This window comes from Arvicanthis niloticus, chromosome X (genome assembly GCF_011762505.2).
Source record: "Arvicanthis niloticus isolate mArvNil1 chromosome X, mArvNil1.pat.X, whole genome shotgun sequence".
Classification (NCBI taxonomy): domain Eukaryota; kingdom Metazoa; phylum Chordata; class Mammalia; order Rodentia; family Muridae; genus Arvicanthis; species Arvicanthis niloticus.
This window is the reverse complement of record NC_047679.1, coordinates 90,208,700-90,228,275: the sequence shown is the minus strand read 5'-3', so window position 1 is coordinate 90,228,275 and position 19,576 is coordinate 90,208,700. Positions and strand designations below refer to the sequence as shown.

General features: G+C 39.3%; 1 protein-coding gene across 1 annotated transcript in view; it reads right to left on the bottom strand.

Annotated features, from left to right (window-relative positions):
- The window catches only part of Alg13 (ALG13 UDP-N-acetylglucosaminyltransferase subunit), a 57,878-nt gene extending 38,302 nt beyond the window's left edge, over positions 1-19,576 (bottom strand). The window contains 7 exon segments of the mRNA XM_076918812.1: positions 1,979-2,062; positions 2,680-2,848; positions 2,850-2,965; positions 2,968-3,034; positions 15,297-15,435; positions 17,202-17,364; positions 19,435-19,576. Of these exon segments, the coding sequence (XP_076774927.1) occupies positions 1,979-2,062; positions 2,680-2,848; positions 2,850-2,965; positions 2,968-3,034; positions 15,297-15,435; positions 17,202-17,364; positions 19,435-19,515 (819 nt within the window). The 5' untranslated portion in view covers positions 19,516-19,576.

Here is a 19,576-nt window from a genome sequence, read left to right as displayed (position 1 = left end):
TTTTATTTGAGATTACAATATACTTCTTTTGTATTTCAGACCCAGGACAAGCGGTTTTTAACATACCAAAGTGAACCTGGTCTTCGGGTTCAACCTGCATCCCTCAGCCCCTAACTTTGTTACAAAGGATGGCTGGCATACCGGGCCCTCAGTACTGAACTTTCCAACCCAGTGGCTGGGTTTCCCTTCCTCCTCACCCTGTTGCTCTTCAGGATAGAATGCAGATCTTTTGTCTCTTCATCTCTTCTCCCCACCCCTCCCCTGTCTCCACAACTCTCTGTGCACATCTCTTTTTCTCTTTCTCCCCCCTCCATCTCACCTTATATTCTATGCACTAATTTTCTCTTCAGCTTCCCCTCCCACTCTGGAGCTTGCTCTTGCTCCCAGCTCTCTCCCTCCCTCCCTCTCTCTCTCCCTCTCCCCGTGTCTCCCCCCTCTATCTCCACTTCACTGACCCCCTCCTTCGTGGTCTGTGAACTAGCTCTAGAGCTGCCACCAATAACTTGACTTGAATTGGCTCATTGTCAGGTGAGATAACTTATCAACTAGCAAGCAATAAACAGAATAACTTAAAAAGTGCAAATTTTAACCAAGAGACTACCACAAAATAGTAGTGACATTGAAGATAATGAATTTATCTAACACACCCACAGGTGTCCACATGCCCTTCTAGCTTTATCTAAAAAGGCAGGTTTAAGCACTGAATAAACTTCACCAGAAAGGATGGAAGATGGGCTTTTAAAGGTGTTTTACACATCTTTGTTAGTCAAAATATGGTCTAGGAAACAACACCCTTAATTTACAAGTTTGTTTAAAATACAGAAACCTGAAGCATCTGCTCAAACCTAAAGCATCAGAATTCATAGTTTAACAAAAGCTCCACTGTTATCTCTATGCACAAAATACTTGAGATATGCAGCATTGGATCATAGACGTGCATTTCAATGCTAGGAGCACTATTTCTCCCAGGTGTGGAGAAGACTATAGTCAACAAGATTTAAAGAAGCATTTCCAGGATTTTAAGTCACTGTTGAGAAAATTAAAAACAAACCTCTGAGGGCAGTGGCAATAGTTAATATACAGTCAAAAGAATCAAGTAGTTAAAAAGTCAGGATACATGCTTCAACTCAACCTTGATAAAACTTAACAAAAATTAAGCTACTGAATGTGTACAAAGCTGTTCTATAAAGGTTGTTTTAAAGTCAACCATAAGGGGAGAGTTTACATAATGTAATATTAAGACCAACAAATATTTCCTTAAAACTAAATTTTACAAGACTATTTAAATTGGCTGAGGAATACTGAATATAGATTGAAATGGACATTTCAACCAGGCGGTGTTGGCGCACCCCTTTAATCCCAGCACTTGGGAGGCAGAGGCAGGTGGATTTCTGAGTTCGAGGCCAGCCTGGTCTACAGAGTGAGTTCCAGGACAGCCAGGACTACACAGAGAAACCCTGTCTTGAAAAACAAAACAAAACAAAACAAAAAAGAAATGGACATTTCACAGTGTTAGCAAGGTGAAATCTAACAAGAAACGTGGTACAAACAATACAAAATTGTGGTCAACATATAAATGTTATGGTCTTAGGATTTGGTTTCGAGTGTAGAGGAAGAAGAAAGACACAGATTGTTGCTTCCTTTACCCATTGTTGTTCTGACAGTCTCCCTATACTGCTCAAGACAGGCCAAGCTGGGTTCAGAACTCTTATTCAACATCCAGAGTATTGGGATGAGAGATCACTGCTGGATTACAAAGCTACACCATCAGGCCAGTCTTAGTTTTTAATCAGCATAAAGCATATTTTACTTTGAGGAAGAGGTACAAAAGCATGGTAGCTCTAGGAAGTCAGCTGAGAATTTAAAGAGTTGCTTGCTGAGAAAGTATAACGTTTTTGTACTAGGAACTAATAATTCTTTTTGCCCACTTACTATATACATTACCAACAACTCCCTTCAGTACATATATTCTACTTACAGACTCAAAATCTTGTTGATTTTCCTTCATATATGAGACGCAAGCTCTCCTGATATGTAAATGATGGATCTGGCTGTGAAACAACTATAAAAGAAAAGACTAGCTCACTGCCATGGCATTTCAAATAGAAGTTCCTAAATTAAGACTATGAATCAGACATTTAGTTTCCTAAACTAGAGCACATGTTGGAAACAGAGCAATTAAGTCCAGCTGCTACTACACCTGATCTTAGCCAAAGGCAAAGAAGCCATGACTCCTCATGTTAAAAAATGATCGTCTTCAGTAAAACTGGGTGTTAATGATTCTGTCCTGGACTTTCAACCTCAACTTTCAACTTGTAATGGTACAAGCTATACATGTTTTTTTTTTATGCATAATGAGGAGTAGGACATGCTTACAAAGGATTGAGCTTCATTTCAATGTTTTTTTTAACCTCAACATTAATGTACCCCTCCCTGATTACAAACTGTCAGTGAAAAACCAAAACGTAGCCACAGGAGAACTGTATTTGCTTTCATCAGCAACTGCACAGTATTTCAATCTGTACTTCTCAAGCAGGCCTGGATGTTTCCACTAACAAACGGAAAACACATAGTTTTTGTTTCTTTCAGTATTCTACAGATTGAACTACTGGACCACGCGACATCTCACCCTGAAAACTTACAAACAAGACATTATCCATTTGTCACGCTTATATTTACCTGCTCCGAAATAGCACGAAAGAGGCAAGAGGCATCCTTGGCAATCGCCTTTCGAAACAGCCCTAAACTGCCTAAGTATTCATCCATTGATGCCTCACTCAAAGACTTCTGGCCGCAGTACTTTTTCCATCCTTTATGCATTGTGCATGGGATGAGGAGAAAGGTAGAGTGGAAAAGAGGAAAACACAGAAGGCAGGGAAGAATAGGCAGGGGCCACAAGTACTGGAGCTTGTGTAGGCAGGTATCCGAAGCAGCTCAAGGTGTAGGCAGAAGGCAGTTGCGGCAGGGCTGCACAATCTTGGCACTTCCCAGAAGCACAAGCAAGAAGCTGACTGGCGCAGGACAAGACAGGACCCTGTGGGAAACAAAAACAGATGCTCCAAAGAGTAAGATGCTCCAAAGAGTAAGAAACTGGAGGAGACAAGGGAGGAAGAAGGTAAACAGTTACAGGAAAAAGGTGAGACTACAAAATCAGCTCAAGGCATAAAAAGTGAGTAAGCAGCTGAACTCTGGAAATCTAAAGAGCTCACGAAGCTACTTCCAGGAGACTACAAAAAAAAAAAAAAAAAAAAAAAACAGCCTACTCCACAAAGAGCAATGAGAGCACTCCCTGAATTTCCAAATAGTTTCTGTCCTTCAGGTGCCCTCCAGAGAGTTTAGGGAAGTAGGGATGAGGGGTTAACCAATTCACTTTAGTATTTAAGAACATCTTTTTTAAAAGACAATGAAAAGGGGCGGACCTCCATCAGTTGGGACAAACATTGCCAAGAAACTTAACTGCTTGACTATTTCAGGTGTGAGAATAAAATCAAGTCATGTAACTCTAGATAAAAATTGTCTACTAGGACCACTAATAGTAAGTCCATTAATTATGCTAGGAACCTCCAATTCTTGAGGAATGTCAGCTTAATGCATAATACTAATAAAAACAGAGAGGAGTGAAAACACTGAGGAGACTTGGCTCAGCAGTTAAAAGCACATGCTGCAAAGGACTTTCCTGCACCAATATCAAGAGGGTCACAATAACCTGTAATTCCTCCAGTATCCATGTGAATCTGCACCCACAAGCACATACCACAAAAGCAAATATATTGTTAAAAATAAATCTTTACAGCGTGTAAAAAATGGAAGCAGCACGAAATATCTTACACGGAAACTATCCAAATGTAATTTAAAATTTGATGGCATATTGGCATGTTAGACATGTTAGGTATGTTTTAAAATGTTACTAGGGTACTTTGCCAAGGGAAAGGTGCTCTGAATCATGGGTAGGGAAAGGAACACTATTTCTATTATTTCATTCTGGCATCAAGTGTCTTAATTTTTATTTAAAAATGCCAGAACACAACCCTCTTCTTACTCAATGTGTGAAAAAAAGTTTTAGGGACATAAAGTGTTAAAAAAAAGTTTTAGGGACATAAAGCTCAGTATGCCGCCTGTACACTAACTAGTATATTAGATTCAATACCAGCACCACAAATAGATAAATAAACAGGTCAAATCTTGTTTTTCCTGTTGGTCTGGAGTTGTTAAACTTGTATTTTTCCATTTGTTCCAAAGTTTTCGCACTAAATTAAATATGTAAGGTCTTATCTATATAGGTTTGATTACAAAAGAACAATAAAGTTATACTCTAAATAAAGAAACAACTTGACTTTAGAGATGTTGCAATGTAAAGCAGCTATCTTACTCTGGTCTATACCGCAGACTATAGAAAAAATCATGGATCATTACTTGTAAATTTAAAATGAAATAAAATCATGGTAGATAAGGAATAAAACCTTGACTTTCCTTACCATTCAGTTTTCATATTACTTTCTTTTCTAAAAAAAAAAAAACCAGAATACTTTTTGTAAAAGTTCTGAACCATTCTGTTTTGTGATCACCAATTCACTAAGAACGACTAACTAAAGCTTAGGTAAAAAGCTGATTTTGTCATATTCTACAAATAAAGAGAAAATACAAATACTTTAAACTAAACATGAGTATAAAATTTCAACAAATACTGTTTATATACTTCCATTTGAGAAAAGAAATGGAAGGGAAAGGACCAGGAAAACAATCAGAATATAAGCAAAACCAAAAAATAAAGATGAGAAAAACAAGAGAAAGAAGTACACACAAGGAAAACAAAACGACACATATAAAGAGGTCATTTTATTTTGAAGAAGTAACAAAGGCAATACAATGGATAATACAATAAAGTATTTATCAGTTAGTACAAGAATCACTCATAATGCAAAATTTAACCCTAGACCTAAATCTCACATCTTGTTTTCTTAATTAATGCAAAGCAGACCAGATGTAAATGTCAAATAAAAGCTTTTGTATTTATCCTTCACCAGCTGCCTCCCAAGAAGAGGTTAAGGCTGGCTGGCAGCAAGAGAAAGCTGCAAGGGAGCTTCCCTGTGCCCTTTGTAGTTTATAGCATAGCTTCTGAACTACAAAGATTTGGAAATCAATGTGTAAAGTTCTTTAAAATGTTTTAAGAAAAAAGCATTCAAGACCATTGCATAGGCAAAGTTATTTTTAAAAAGCACACAGATTGAACTTTCACAAAATTTTTGTTCTGCAAATAAAATTGTTAGGTGGATGACAATACAATTACAAACGAGGGTAAGAATGGCTGCATATCACATATCCAACAAAAATGTATTGAAACATTTTATGTATATTTTCAATATATATTTCAATGTACATTGAAAATGTATATTTAAAAAACTACTGAAAGAGGACTGGGGATGCAGCTCAGTTGATACAGTCTTTACTTAGCATGATAGAAAACCTGAGTTTATTTAACCCTCAGCACCATATAAATCTAGCATGGTGGCACAAACCAGTCATCTCAACTCATGGGTGGTAGACATAGGATTTCAGAAGTTCACAATCACCAGAGGCTACAGAGAGTTTGAGGCTGGTCTCTACTACAAAACTAAAGTTGACAATATACAATCCCATTAGCAGCGTGCCTGCCTTATGTGCAATATCCCAGCTTTGGGAGCTAGCTGTTTAAGCAGGATGTTTAAGGTTATTCTCTACTAAACAGTTTGAGGCCAGCCTGGGCTAGCTAAAGTCTCTGTCAATAAAGAGGATTTAAATATTTAAATGAAATATGCCAAAATGGTCAATCTAGATAGAAATCAGATTAGTTTACCTGGGACTGTGATACAGTCATTGGCAACAAACTAGCACAATATTTTTAGAATGATAAAAATCTGAAAATCTCCTAAAGTGGTTTCACTAAAAATTACCAAATTATACTTTTTTTTTTTTTTTTTTTTGTTGGACAGGGAGTTTTCTATGTAACTCTGGCTGTCCTGAAACTCCCTTTGTGAACCAGGCTGTCCTCCAACTCAGACATCCACCTACCTGCCTCTGTCTCCCAAATGCTGCCAAATTATACTCTTTTAAAACTAGTTAATTTCTAACATCCACTTTAAGGGTAGAATTCAAATGCCTTTTCATATATTCAGTTATGCATCCATCAAAATTTGGGACTTAAACTTGAAAATGAAACCTTATATCTTACAGATATCCACCCCTAATTATCCTATCTCACCTATTCCAGGCAACTATTAATCTAGAGATATACCTATTCTGGACAGTTTAAATAAATGTAAACATACATTCTATGTTCCTGTTTGACTGGCTTCTTACACTTAGTGTGTTGTTTTTCAATCAACATCCAACTACACTGTCAGTTGAATACTTAAGTATTTCAATCATTTCAGTATTGAAATACTTCAGTATTTCAATCCATTTCAAACCCTAATTAGTTTTTAATCAGTTAATAGAAATTTGCTTGTTACTGGGCAGTGGTGGCACACGCCTTTAATCCTAGCACTTGGGAGGCAGAGGCAGGCGGATTTCTGAGTTCAAGGCCAGCCTGGTCTACAGAGTGAGTTCCAGGACAGCCAGGGCTACACAGAGAAACCCTGTCTCCAAAAACCAAAAATAAATAAATAAATAAAAGGAATTTGCTTGTTTTCATTTTATACTATTAGGAGGCCTCAACAGACATATATTTTCAGTTCTCTTGAATCATATGGTTATGCTGTTATCACTGAAGGGAGAGTCAAATTATAACCTACCTTTTCATTTAAGCACTTCTAGTAGTCAGGATATGCTATTCCACTGCAGTTTTGATTTGCAGTTCTCCAGCGGCCCATAACATTAAGAACCTTTTCATGTTTGTCAGCCATTTGGGTTTGTTTTTTGTAGTTCACCCCTGACTCAACATCAAAACAAGAGCCTTGATCAAACTAGAGCTATATTCTACCACTGTCCTAAGCCTCTTGGGCCAAGGGGTTTTCTATTTTTAATGAAATATCAGTATATACATTTTGAAATGACTAATTTTTTTAAAATCTACTTAACCCAGAAATGCCAACTGTTGACAAAGACAAAAAACTGGAATTCGAATGTTCCTAATGAGAACATGAAATATCAGTCACCTATTTTAACAGTTTCTTAAAAAAATTAAACACAGAAATTGCCATATAATCTAATAATTCCACTTCTAGGTGTCTATTTGGGAGAAATGTTCACACATAAATCTACTCATGAATGTTGACAGTACCTTTATCCAGTCATGATCTCTCAAAACTAGAAATAATCTCAGCATGAACTGATACACCCAGACAATATTGTGACCAGCAATACAAAAAAATGAAATGCTGATACATAAAAGAACATCAAAAAACATAAGAAGCTTCATGCTAAGTGAAAAAAGATATATTCAAAAGACTATATACTGCATAACCACATTTATTTGACAATTATGAGCCAGAAGTAGTGCTACATGCCTTTAATCCCAGCACTTTGGCAGATCTTTGAGAGGCCAGCCTGATCTACATAGTGAGTACCAAGACAGCCAGAGCTACATAGAGGAACAGAGCTACATAGAGAAACCCTATCTCTAAAACCAACACCGTTCAAAACAATTTTTTAAACAAAAATATGAAATAAACAAATTTTAACCAAGAAAAGTAGGTAAGTTGTTGGCAGGTATTAAGAATTGCAGGAATAGCTGGGTAGTGGTGGCCCATGCCTTTAATCCGAGGCCAGCTTGGTCTACAAAGTGAGTTCTAAGACAGTATTATGTAGGGAAACCCTGTCTCAAAAAAAAGGTTGCAAGGAAAGGTGAACTACAGAGTATGGATAGCTGGAAGGAATGCATGATGGGAATTACATTGTTTTCTTTTCTTCACAGAGACAGTGGTCATATTATGCATTTGCCTGAAATTATATTACTATGTAAGAAAAAAAAAAAAGCCAAGCAGCTTTCACCCCTAATCCTGAAGTCAAGATAGGACACAGGGATATAGATACAAAGAATTCAAGGTCAGCATGGGGTACAGTGAAAAGCTATCTCAAAATTTAATATGCTAATTAATTTATTTTAAAATTTGAAAATAAAAAGCAGAAAGGATAGAATTTAAAGTTGAGCTCAATGGGAGTGCCCACATTTTAAAAAATGTATGCCCAAAATGAAAAGATATGATTACATAATAAAAATCCTAGTACTATAAGATAAACCCACAGTGAAGTTGAAAGAGACCAAGAAGTATGCAGGCTGAAAAGATCTCAGCACTATACAGAAGGAAGTTACTCAAGTTAACTCAAAGGCTAAAGAAATGATCATGTTAAAACTTTTATCATGTTAAAACAGGCAATATATCCCCCACTCAAAGACACAACTTTAAATAGCTATAAATTTCTTCACAGGACAAAAAAAGAATTAACAAAACACTGGAGAGCTAAGTCAATTGGTACTGTGTGCACAGCATAAATGAACCCCTGGATTCAGACTCTAGTACGACATAAACTGGACATGGTGCCATATGCCTTTTATGCCCAAACACTTAAGCAGTAGAGAAAAAAGGATGAGAGCTCAAGGTCATCTTCAGGGACAAATCAGGTTAAAGTTGCCAGGGTAGGGTACATGAGACCCTGTCAGAAAAACAGATAAAGATAGAAACTCAGGTGAAAAACTACCATGCCAAAAATGGATAACCAAAAATAAATTTCTAGATACCAACAATCCACTGAGACTAAATCACAAAGAGAAAAAAATCCTTGAAGAAATAAAATGTAATGTAAATGCAAATAACATGTACGTAATATCTATCAAACAAAATTAAAGAAACATGTAGGAAATACTATAGATGGAAATAACTTGTAAGCAATAAATGTCTCCTACCAAACAAAATCTAGGGCTTGAGATACTAGCAGTAGTACAATGCTTGCCTTGCAGTCAAAGGCCCTGTGTTCAATCTCTAGCATCACACACACATACATACCCACACACAAAGATATAGAAACAAAATCTAAATCAGAATATGAATAAGAAAATATAGTATATACAATGGAATACTATTCAATCTTTTAAAAGTAAAAACCTTATCACTTCTGCTAAGTTGAACAAAAGTCTTCTTCTAACTTAAGTATTAGCGTTAAGTGAAATAGAGTAGGCACAGATGTTGACATATTTGAAATCCAAAAAAGTTGAAACTTGAAATCATAAAAGCAATAGTTATCAGAGGTTGCACCCTGAGTAGTTAATGGAGACTAGGAAAACAATTAAATGGCACAAAATGTTAGAATTAAGAGGCATGTTTGAGATCTAGTAAACATCAAGATGAGCAGTTGATAATATATATTTCAAATTATCACCATACATTTAACATATTTCACCATAAAAACAGGTTAAAGGATAAATTTGTTTGATTTAAATGATCACACATTACATGCAGTTCAATATGACACTATACTATAAAATGTATAAATACTTGTAATTAAAAATACTAATTCTCATAGCTTCAGCATTTAGGCCTATAGCTGATATTCAAGTTCAAAAGAATTTGAGTATACTATAAAACACACAAAGTACTAGAACTAAACTAACTTTGGATGTTTGCATCATTGTTATAAAAATGCATATAGGATATATGCACAAAAGATATATCAGAAATGGTAAAGTAGAGATTACAGTTAACTTAACAAAATGGGATTTTTGGAAGACCTATGGACCAAATGTTAGACCACATTTCCATGTAATAAAAGCAATTTTAAGGTATACATGTCTACTGTCCTTCAACTATATTGTATGTAAAATCCCAACTAGCTTCTTTCCCTAACAAATTACTATCCTTTAAACCTCTAGAATAGTGGTTCTTAAGTACAGGTCTTGTTAAAAGTACCGCTTACCTAGGTTCCGATTTAGTTGATCTACCTATTTGTTATTTGTAACACCTTCCCAAGATGACATGTGATGCTAAGGTTACAAGTCCACAGAGCTCACTTTAAGGATTTAACATTCTAAAACAAAATGTTCTACAAGTTATTACTAAGTCTTCTTTAAAAGATTCTTTCAAGACGAATCCAAAATTTGAATAAACACTACACAATCTTTGAGATTCACAATGCCTTCTCAGCAATATTAAAGGCTCCTAAGGAATGCTTGGTGAGCTAGTATGACCACTCGGGAAATCAATCTGGAGGTTCCTCAGAAAACTGCAAATAGATCTACCTGAAGACCCAGCTATAGCACAAGGACACATGTTCATAGCCACCTTATTCATAACAGCTAAAAACTAGAAGCAACCCAGATGTCCCTCAACCGAAGAACAAATACAGAAAATGTGGTTCATTTCCACAATGGAATTACTCAGCTATTAAAAACAAAGACATCATGAACTTTGCAGGCAAATTTGTGGAACTAAAAAATATCATCCTGAGTGAGGTAACCCAGACCCAAAAGGACATGCATGCTATGTGCTGATTAAGTGGCTATTAGCCAAAAAGTACAGAATGCATGATACACCCAACAGACCCTAAGAAGTTTAGCAAGGTCCAAGTGAGGATGCTTAAACCTCACTTGGGAGAAAAAAAATAATCATGGGAAGTAGCAGGAGGGAAGGCCCTGGCTTGGAGAGGGGAGGAGGAAAAGGTGACAGAACAGATATGGGAGGAGACAGCAGAGAGACCCAGAGGGCCAGAATGAATGGAAATGTGCAGCTGCTGGGGGTGGGAGGTACCTCTAGAAAGTCCTAGGATCTAGGATGGGGGGCCCCAGATGGCAACTGTGAAAATTAAGTGAACAGAGGATATAGCTCAGTGGTAGAGTGTATACTTAGTATGTGCAAGGTCCTAGGTTCAAGCCCTACTACCTCTACCCAGGAAAAAAAAAAAAGGGGGGCCAGTGAAATGGATCAACAGCAAACATCCTGGTATCAAGCCTAGAGACCCACATTTGATCCTAGGAACATGGCTGAAGGAGAGAAATGGTCCCAATTATCTTCTGACTTCCACATGTCCACACCATACAAAAAAATAAAAATGTAAAAAACAGCCAAGTCTGTTATATTTTTGAATTTATTCTCTATTATTTATAAAGACATTGTTAAGATTATCACATTCTATCACAGCCTACATACCTGTAAGTACTCATGTGAATGTAGGCACATCTCCTAAGGTAAGTCAAAAGCCCCAGGCTCTATCCTTTTTACCTTGCTTGGTTAACAGGTCTTTTTACCATTCAGTTGTGAATACTAGGCTGCTTAGTCAAACGTCTTCAGGGATTTCTGTCTACATCTACCAATATCATAGGCCCAGGGACTTTAAATATACACTGCCATGCCTAACATTTATCCTGAAGATGCAAACTCAGGTCCTCACATTTACACAAGTACTTTACTCACCGAACAATTTCCCCAGTCCTTGTCTACTTAAGAGGAACAATTATTACCAGGAATGGTGGCATGTGCCTATAATCCTAGCCCTTGGAAGGATCAGAAGTTCAAAAGATGATCTGTTTTACTCAGGATAAGAGTAGTTACTCCATCAATTACTTTATCTTTTTCAAATTAACTAGTAGCTTCTACAAAGTAAACCCATTTTTCTGCTTAATACAAAAATGCTGTCTCTTATAAGATTATCCTACATATGGTGGGCTTGGAAAGATGGCTCAGCAGTTAAGAGCACTGACTGCTCTTCTAGAGGTTCTGAGTTCAATTCCCAGCAACGACATGGTGGCTCAAAATCATCTGATTTTGAGACACTCTCCTGGTATGTCTATAAATGTACTCATATAATAAATCTTTAAAAAGAAAGATTATGATCCTACAAATGCTTTTCTCTCACCAAAACGTTACATTGTTAGCTTTTTTTTTCCAAAATAACAACTAATATTTGATTCTTATTAACATTTTTCAACTTTTTTGGTTTTGTGGTTTTGTTTTGGTTTTTGGAGACAGGGTTTCTCTGAGTAGCCCTGGCTGTGCTGGAACTTGCTATGAAGACCAGGATGGCCTTGAACTCACAGAGGTACACCTGCTTCTGGCTCCCAAAGACTAGAATTAAAGGCACGAGCCACCAGTGCCCAACTTTTGCTTTTTTGAAATTTTAGGACAAAACTGTGAAGGCTATGTTTCCAAAGTTAGGACTCACTACATATTCAAAGTTAGGGAAACCTCAAACATTTACATTAGAATCTAGACACAACTGTAATGTTTATCCCACTAAATTCCTTAGAATATTGTTTATAGTAAATATAGTGGTTTATACTGTTCTACAAATACATGTCATCAATGTATTTTGATTTAATCATATTCCATGAACTGGATTTAGGGGTATTTTAAAATGTTGAGAATTTATTTTTGTAATCCAACAACTTTATCCAAAAATGCAGAAAATTTTTCTGGCTGGCCAGGAGGATAACATTTCAGTGTTGATAAATCCATTGACTGTAACAGCCCAGGAAGCATGCTAAAACAAAAAAGAAAAATATCAGGTAACATGAGAGAAAACTCTGGAACTTATCTGCTGCCTGTTACCCATTTGATGAACAGTTGTGCTGCCAACATAAAGAATACTATAAAATGTCAAAAAGAATTGAATAGACATTCTTATCTGAGTCAATTGAACTGTTTCAAAATGTCATTTCAAGGAAAATGTATTTATACTGTTTTGTAATACTCTCCAGGACCACACAAATATAAAGTAAAATTTTTGAAAGCAATAAATGAAACCAAAAATAAGCAAGCTAGGATGACTATACTACATTCATTCATGAAGACTGTAAGAAACTTTTTATTTAAACTTATTTAATGTACATTGGTTCTCAACCTACATGTATATATGTCTGTGTGAGGGTATCAGATCCCATAGAACTGGAATCACAGTTGTAAGCTACCATGTAGGTGCTGGGAATTGAACCAGCTTCCTTTGGAATAGCCATTACTCTTAACCACTGAGCCATCTCTCCAACCCATGAGAAAACTTTACTGAAAACTATCTTGAATTGTTAACTAATAAATCAGTATTTGGTCACCACGCATGTTAGAAATAAGGTTCTAAACAACAGAATACAACTATTACTTCAGAAACTATTAAATAAGTCAGCTAAATTACAACAGGCATACCACCATCCAACGAAGGTCTGGAGAAAATAAATGATTTAACTACAACAGAAATATAATAAATGCTTCTGGATACTTTCATTTGAGTAACTTTTCTACAATAAAGTTTCTGAAACTGTTAAAAAAAAGAAAAAGGAGGGACAAAAAATTGCTCCAAGGATAAAGATGATTGCCACCAAGCCCAGAAATTTTGAAATCAATCCCCAGAACCCACGTGGTGTAAGTATAGTTGTCCTGTGCCCTTCAAGTGCACACCACAAGCACACATACATACATGATTGTTTTCAAAAAGAAGACATACAGGTTTTTTCATCCTGCAGAAAAAATTAAGATGTCTTCACAAGAATAAATGTTTTCTCTTTTATAATATACTAAGAACAACAAAATAACAGAGTTAAGTAGCTGGGCATACCTATCTATAATCTCAAAAAATCTGAGGTTGAAGCATAACAATCAGGAATTCAAAGTTAGCCTGGGACAGTCTCTCCCAGAACCCACAAAAAAGAAAAGCTGACACATTTTGAATGACAATATTTTTCAATAAATCCGCGAAATACTAACTTGCTGAAGTTGTTAGGAAGATGCGTTCTTGGTTTAAAGTGGTGTTATCAACTTTTTTAAAAGATTTATTTATTTTATTTATATGATTACACTGTAGCTGTCATCAGATATACCAGAGGAGGGCATCAGATCCCATTACAGATGGTTGTGAGCCACCATGTGGGTGCTGGGATTTGAACTCAGAACCTATGGAAGAACAGTCAGTGCTCTTAACCTCTGAGCCATCTCTCCAGCCCTGTTACCAACTTTTAATGGTATCAACTACCTAAGGATAGAAACACTAATTATCTGAAGCATCCTAGCTTTTCTTCTGACTCATTGTACCAAGACTCCAGTTCCTTTCCTCCATCATTATAGAAATGAGAACACTATTAATTGTATCACTGGAATAGACATTAAATCTGTCTTCTCCCACTAGGGAACATCTTGGCATAACAAGTGTTCTGCATTTAATGAATGCACCACTATATAGCAAATGCCTGAAAGAAATAGGGAAAAAAATCCAAAGAAACACTTATTTATCGTGTTCTAACTTTTATATTAAGATACAGATATAGAAATAAAAGTAATTTCTCTATAAGGTCATTTACTTATTTAAAATGCCAAATTAGAAAAGTTTTTAAAGTCAAGCAACTGGAAATTATTGACCTGGCCCTTTGGCAAGTTTCCAGTGTCCCAAAAATGACCTACCAGAAAAACGGCTTTTTTTCTTCAAGCTTCTATTGCGATGCTGATGAGTTCCTATGGAATCTAATCCACTTCATAAAGCAATATTCCTTACAAGATCCCTTTGCTTAAAGAGCTTCAGTGGCTTCTCATTAAACATAATATTAGAACTCTTCCGTGAGCTATGCCCTCCCAGCCTCATACTCACTCTTGGTAACAACGCTCCTACCATATGAACCTTCCCTGTTCCTTAAGCATTCCAAACTCCAAGGTTATTTCTAAGATAAGACTTTTATAAATTCTCATCTTCATAACTGGTTCTTCTAATTTAGGACTCACTGCAAACATAAAGATGATAAGTTTCTCCTAAGGTCTACTTAATTTTTCCTTATCCCAGCTATGACATCACCCTGTGTTTTTATTTGCAGAAAAGTTCACCATGTGAAATTCTACCACCAAAATATAAATGCAATGCTTTTGCCACTGTACCCTAAAAGCACCTAAAACAGTACCTACCCGATTTATATTAGAAGAGAATATGTGAATAAATAATTAATTTAAGGCTTCCAATAAACTTACTAAAAAAGTTGGTAACTGACAACTAAAATTCATTATATACATATATGAAACTGTCAAAATAATTATCCCTTAACTAATATAAGTATGCACATTCTTTAAACACTGAAACCCTGAGTAGTGAACTACAAAACTAAGATTCTTGGAAACCTGGACACTCACACATTCAAATTCACATACAAAGAGTTGGCCATGAACACAGGAAAAGACAGGGCAAAGAACACAGTCAAAGCAACAGACAAATGAAAAGTTTTGGTTGAGAAAAATTAAAGTATAATTGATGAGTATGAAAAAGGCAAAAAAAAAAAAATCAAAAGGTTAAGCAGGTGGCTAGTAACAGCAGGGGAAGGAGGAATTTAAGGCAAGAGAACAATAGATCAGCCTCTAGTATACCTGCAGGTACAATAGAAGAGATGGCCTTCTTTGTGCAACTGCTTTGCCAGTTCAAATTGATGATTGTTCATTAACTTTTCATTTATAACTACCACAAGTGGTTTGCCTTTTTCCAGACTCTCCAAACAGCTTCCTGCACCTGCAAAAATAAAAGCTATTGATTCAGATTTTTAAGTTATGATACTATATCATTATAGCTTTATTGTAAACTTGTAATTTAGTCATTGTTACAGTTTTAATTCTAACTTGAATAATTTAGTCCACAAGACTTTAAACCAAATGACAAGTGTAGGTCAGGTTTAATGGCACATGCCCCAAATCCTAGCATATGGGACACTGAAGCAGGAGGATCATGGGTTTAGGAGACAAACAATATACAGAAAGAATTCAAAGCAGGGCTAATGGCATATACATGACATACTATGATGATATACATTTTAGTAATGTCTATTCCTTTGGTTTTTATTTACTTGCTTGAGAAATGGTCTTTCTGTGTAGACCTCGCTGACTGTCCTAGAAATCTTTGTAGACCAGGCTGGCCTCAAAGACCCACCTGTCTCTGACTCCCAAGTGCTAGGATTAGAGGTGTGTACCACCACTACCCAGGAGTACTGTCTATTTCTAAGGAGTTTTTTTTTAAGATTTATTGATTTATTTTATGTGAGTACACTGTCCATGTCTTAAGACATACCAGAAGAGGGCACAGGATCCCATTACAGACGGTTGTGAGCCACCCTATGGTTGTTGGGAATTGATCTTGGGATGTCTGAAAAAGCAGTTAGTCAGTGCTCTTAACCGATGATGCATCTCTCCAGACCCTAAGAAGTTTTCTTTACTCAAATTAGTCTTTGGAAAAAAACTATCATGTTCCCCACAAACACCCATAACAATCAAAACTACACTTATCCCCCACAAAATAATTTTTCTAAAGTACTAGGGATCTCAGGAACTCCATCAGGTTGATTCTCTGAAAGCTACAAATTACTAAAACTATAAGCATAAAATATATATTTAAAATGTTAGGATACTTTCTAAGTCTAAGCTTATGTCTCTGAATGCATAATTTTTAAGTATAAAATTTTAATTTTATTACCACAGGTTATGTAATAAAGAAAATGTACTGCATTTATTTTACGTTCAACAGAAATATTAAAAAAGACTATCTCTTCTTTTAAGATTTATTTACTTCATATGTGAGTACACTGTAGCTGTCTTCAGACACACCAGCAGAGGTCACTGGATCCCATTACAGATGGTTGTGAGCCACCGTGTGGTTGCTGGGAATTGAACTCAGAACCTCTGCAAGGGCAGTCAATGCTCTTAACTGCTGAGCTATCTCTCCAGTCCATAAAGACAATCTTTAAATGGCAATTTCTACAACTACAATCCTACCACTGAAAAGGTTTAACGTCCTTCAGATCTAAGCCCAAATACTTATTTCAGATTTACAATGTTATGATTATTGCATATATTATCCTTCCCCTCTGTGTTTACAGTTTCCTACTATAAAACTGGGCTAAAATAACTTCATAGCCTTCTCTTACCAAGAAATATCATGCTCTCCACTAAAGTTCTCAATGGATATGTTCCAGTAAGTCAAACAATTCTAGTAAAACAGGAGTTGTGATGAGTTTATTCTGTGTAATTAACTTACAGATTTTTGAGACAGGGTCTTAGGTAACCCAGGCTGGCCTTCCCCTCTCAGGTGCTGTAATTACAGGTGTAAGCCATGGAGCTGGGCTTTCTTTATTGTGGTAGTAAGGATTGCAGCTAGGGCTTTTTTTTTCACATGCTAGGCATGTACCTTACCACTGAATTGCATATCTAGCCCTCTCGAATTCAATCTGAAAAAGTATCTGCTGCTTCTTATAAAACACAGATCCCCAGGATTCTCAGATACTTTACCTGCGTGGCTAATGACAAGATCAGCTTGCTGAAGGTCTTCTTTCAAAGACTCCTTATACCTGTAAACATCCAGAGTGAATGACTCAGTACTGAATGGTTCAGGCACCACAGTGCCTCTACCAATTTGGAGGACAAGTTGGTTGTAACCCAGACTCTTGAGGATCTAAAACGGGAAAATAAGAAAAACACGCACGGCGCTTTTTAATTAATTCTTTCGAGAACACCAACCCCCAAATTGAAGCTCAAAAGCAGCAGCCAGCCATGTGAAAGCCATCTGTGGCCTACCAGTTAGTTTTCAAAATTAACCCTTTTTCCCCCGTCCGGGCTTCGCCAAGGAACCTCACTCACTACCCACCAGCTGGTGGAGCACAGAACCAACAAACGTACCTTGAATGAAGAGGAGGAGTGGAGAACTAGGCGGGAACCAAGGGAAGAGCTTGTTTAGGTCCCACCAGTTGAGCTGAGACACTACAAAGCAGTAGGGGGTCACCACGGGAGTCACCCGGAGGCAAAGACCCTCTTTACCTGCTCAAGAAGTCAATAGCAGCGCCTCGGGGCAACGTGTTATCTGCTGGGAGTGGTCTAGAGCCTAAGCTCAGTAGGAAAACCAGCTACCAGCCAAGGAAAGGGAGGGGAAGAGGGAGGTGAGGGGAGGGGAAAGAGGGGGTCTCGAGCCCAGGTGTCACGGGGCAACACCTGTTACCGGCGCGAGCCAAGGTGTCACGGGGCAACCTGTAACCAGCGAGCGGGGTGGGGGTCGCGAGCCAAGGTGTCACGGGGCAACACCTGTTACCAGCACGCGGGGAAGGGGTCGCGAGCCAAGGTGTCACGGGGCAACCTGCTACCGGCGCGAGGGGAGGGGGTCTCGAGCCAAGGTGTCACGGGGCAACCAGTTACCGGCGCGAGGGGAGGGGGGTCGCGAGCCAAGGTGTCACGGGGCAACCTGCTACCGGCGCGAGGGGAGGGGGTCTCGAGCCAAGGTGTCACGGGGCAACCTGCTACCGGCGCGAGGGGAGGGGGTCGCGAGCCAAGGTGTCACGGGGCAACCTGCTACTAGGGTACAGGGAGAGGGTCGCGAAGAGCCAAGGTGTCACGGGGCAACCTGTTACTAGGGTACAAGGAGAGGGTCGCGAAGAGCCAAGGTGTCACGGGGCAACACCTGTTACCAGCACGCGGGGAAGGGGTCTCGAGCCAAGGTGTCACGGGGCAACCTGTTACTAGGGTTCAGGGAGAGGGTCGCGAAGAGCCAAGGTGTCACGGGGCAACCTATTACCGGCGCGAGGGGAGGGGGTCGCGAAGAGCCAAGGAGTCACGGGGGCAACCTGTTACCAGGGTGCAGGGAGGGGGTCGCGAGCCTATTCACCACTAGGCAACACTGTTACCGGCCTGGGAGGCGTGGGTGGGGGAATATCGAGGGCCGAAGCGCTAAGGAGTAACCGTTACCTGCCTGAGGATGGGGGGCGTGGACAGAGGTGCTGCGGGAAAACCAATACCAGCAACGAGGGGGCTGAGGGTCGCCCACACACAGACACGGCGGGAGGAAACCCGTGTCTGGCCTGAGGGGGTGGGGCCTCGCGGACAGAGGCTCGGCGGGGGTGGGGGGGACGGTGGCCAACATGGAGGAAATGGGGGGTCGCGGGGCGAGGCGTTGTGGCGGTTGGGAACGTTAGGGGCCTATGGGGATGGGGTCAGCGGACCTCCGCGACTCAGAGCAACCTGTTCCCAATTGGCGGGGCTAGGGTTGGGGGGAGTCGCGGACGAAGGCGCTGCGAGCAAAACCCCTTGGGAGCCTGAGGTCGAAAACTGGGGCGCCGAGGGGCCCGTCAGAGCTTCGGGGAGGGACCGAGCCACGGAAACAAGATGTGGGAGTAGTCGAGGCCGGGGAGGAGGGGAGGGGGGCACGAGAGGCGCAGTTGAGTGAGAGGAGACTGAGGAGGAGCGGTTGTGGAGTGAGGCTGTGGGGAGACGGGAGTCCCAAGGAGAGACCGTGGAGGGAGGCGTGACAGTCGTTGGGGAAGGCTGTGGGAGGTCGCTGGGAGAGGCTGAAGAGGGCCGGAGAAGAAATGGTGGGGTGGGGGACTGCCGGAGCCCTGGGCTAGGGCTCCGCGGTCCCGGAGCCACAGCTACCAAGCTTCCCTTCAGCCCACGGGTGCCCGGGGGAAGCCAGCAGAGCTTAAGCAGCAAGTACAAACCAGCCAGAGCCGCTGGCCGCCCGCCGCCCAGCCCGACTCACCTGAACGCAGTCGTTGGCGACCACTCGAGCGACGAGCTCGTCGAAACTGGTGGTCCCGACGGTCACAAACGCTCGCTTCATCGCGCGGGTTCCAGATTCGGAATTGCTGGAGCGGATGTGACGTAAGCGGTCCACGCCAATG